Consider the following 2,708-nt stretch of genomic DNA (forward strand, 5'->3'; position numbering starts at 1 on the left):
AACATTACACACATCAACGTACACACATCAGCGTACACACATTACTGTATAGTACACACATTACTGCACACACATGTGCTGCTGTACAGCCACATGCACACCACCAGGAACAGGTTTCTCATGTCTGTAATACACACATCAGTGTACACACATCAGCGTACACACATTACTGTTGCTGTACAGCCACATGCACACCACCAGGAACAGGTTTCTCATGTCTGTAACACACATATATAACACACATCAGCATACACACATTACTGTACAGTACACACATGTGATGCTGTACAGCCACATGCACACCACCAGGAACAGGTTTCTCATGTCTGTAACACACATATCTAACATTATATCTATTTACACACATTACTGTATAGTACACACATTACTGCACACCACCAGGAACAGGTTTCCTCATGTCTGAAACATGACAGTGGGAATGTAATTCTGTACCTCCGCAGTAAACCCTGTTGGTGCTGTACTCTACACAAAAGTTTAGTACAGCCTGATGTTTGTAATACACATTTGTATAACTGCACCCTACACAAAGGCACCAATAAAGCCTCTGGGTCTCCACTGTGGAGCCAAATGAACACTTTTACGGACAGCAGGCTCCTCACATATATCAACATTCCATTCTAGATTGTAAAGGTACAATGACACGACATGATAGGAACATTTCCAACAGATATTTTGGATAAGCACTCAACAGGACTTAGAAGACTCACCAGTTTCCTGATCAGCAATAGGCTCATTGATACTGAAGTGCAGAAGGCGGGAATCCCTGGTTTTCCAGGTTGCATAGAACACGCTAACACAATTTGGAGTCAAATTCAGTCCGCCAGAAAACAGAAAGAAGACCTCCATGTTGTATGGCTCGATCTTGCTAATGCCTACGGCTCCCTACCTCATAAGGTCATCCATTATGCCCTTGACTTCTTCCATGTCCCAGGGGAGGTGAAGGGGATGATCAACAACTATTTACAGACTTCAAACTCAGCATCAGCACAAGTAACTACACAACGAAATGGCAGAGACTGGAGAAAGGGATAGCGATGGGCTGCTCAATTTCCCCACTTCTGTTCACTTTGGGCTTTGAGATCCTGCTAATAGGAGCCAAGCAAGTGGTTGGAGGCGTAAGAACACCTACGGGGGAGAAGATGCCACCATTGCGAGCTCTCATGGATGATGTTACTAGCATCTTTCGAACAGCACCATGTACCAACCGGGTTTTACTCAGACTGGAAGAGCTCACAGCATGGGCAGGCATGCAGTTTAAGCCGTCTAACTCAAGAAGCCTGTCCCTCAGGAAGGGAAAGCTCAGCACGAGGACATTTTCCGTTAACGGCCAGAAAATTCCTACCATCCAAGAAGAGTCAGTTAAAAGTCTGGGCCGCCTGTACACAAGTAATCTGAACGACAAAGGAAGGGGGGAGGAAGTCTTAGAGCAAGCCTGCAATGGCCTCCAGCGAATAGATAAGAGTGAACTCCCAGGCAGGCTGAAAATGTGGTGTGTTCAATTCATGCTGTTCCCAAGACTCAAGTGGCCACTCAAAATGTACAACATTTCTATGTCAACAGTTGACCAGATCGACAGAAAGGCCAATGCCTACTTCCGACGGTGGTTAGGCGTGCCGAGATGTCTCTCATCTGTCGCCCTGTATGGCAAGAATAAGCTCAACCTGCCGTTCTCGTCAATTGCAGAAGATTTCAAGCTGGAAAAGGTCCGCCTGATGTTGGAATTGAAGGGCTCTCAGGACCCTTCAGTGAGAGCAGCCTTTAACCAAGGCATTAACACTGGGAAGAAATGGAACGCAACTTCATCTATCAGTCAAGCCATCAGTAGACAGCAGCACAAAGACCTGGTGGGCTCAGTCCAAGTAGGGCGAACAGGTTTCGACTGGGGCAAGAAAGACCAAAGGTGGAAAAGTGCGAACCCCAATGAGAGAAGACAGTTGCTGATCCAAGAGGTTAGAAGGATGGAGGAGGAGCGGAGAAGAGTAGTAGCGGTTGGCCAGAGACAGCAGGGGGCCTGGCTCAACTGGGAAGGCGCAGTGGAGAGGAGGCTCTCTTGGAGCGATCTGTGGAGTATGCAGAATGCTAGGCTGAGTTTCCTCCTCCGCTCAGTGTATGATGTCCTCCCCAGCCCCTACAACCTCACCCGTTGGTATAAAAACGAGGAATCTTGTCAGCTGTGCGGTCGAGCTCAAGCCGACTTGAAACACATTCTATCTAACTGCAACATTGCCTTACAACAGGGCCGTTACACATGGAGGCACAACAAGGTGCTCAGGCTAATTGCAGTGATGCTGGAGGAGGTGAGGAAGAAAGCCAAAGGTGCTACGGCACGAATACAACCAATCCAGTTCGTAAGGGAGGGCCAGAAGCCCAAAGCAGCAGACAGCAACAGTATCCACATTGGCGGTGGCCCACTGAGTAGAGGGCAATGGGAAATGGCAGTAGACCTTGATAGACAACTCCGCTTTCCGAGCGTTATCTGTGACACACAGCTAAGACCTGACATGGTTCTGTGGTCAGTGGACCAGAGATCGGTGCTCATCATAGAACTTACCATACCATGGGAAGAGAACATTGAAGCGGCCTATGAGAGGAAGAAGCTAAAGTATGAAGAATTAGCCAATCAGTGTAACAACAAGGCTGGAGAACCAAAGTCTACCCAGTTAAGATCGGAACCAGAGGGTTTGCAG

The 2,708-nt window shown here is 47.7% G+C and overlaps 1 protein-coding gene across 1 annotated transcript in view; it reads left to right on the forward strand.

Annotated features, from left to right (window-relative positions):
* Positions 1–427: 427 nt before the first annotated feature.
* The window catches only part of LOC118403564, a 2,402-nt gene continuing 121 nt past the window's right edge, over positions 428–2,708 (forward strand). The window contains exons 1-2 of the mRNA XM_035802300.1: positions 428–441; positions 953–2,657. Coding sequence (XP_035658193.1) covers positions 428–441; positions 953–2,657 — 1,719 coding nt within the window. The remainder of the gene's footprint in view (positions 442–952; positions 2,658–2,708) is intronic.

The sequence above is a fragment of the Branchiostoma floridae genome, chromosome 16 (assembly GCF_000003815.2).
Source record: "Branchiostoma floridae strain S238N-H82 chromosome 16, Bfl_VNyyK, whole genome shotgun sequence".
In the NCBI taxonomy this organism is placed as follows: domain Eukaryota; kingdom Metazoa; phylum Chordata; class Leptocardii; order Amphioxiformes; family Branchiostomatidae; genus Branchiostoma; species Branchiostoma floridae.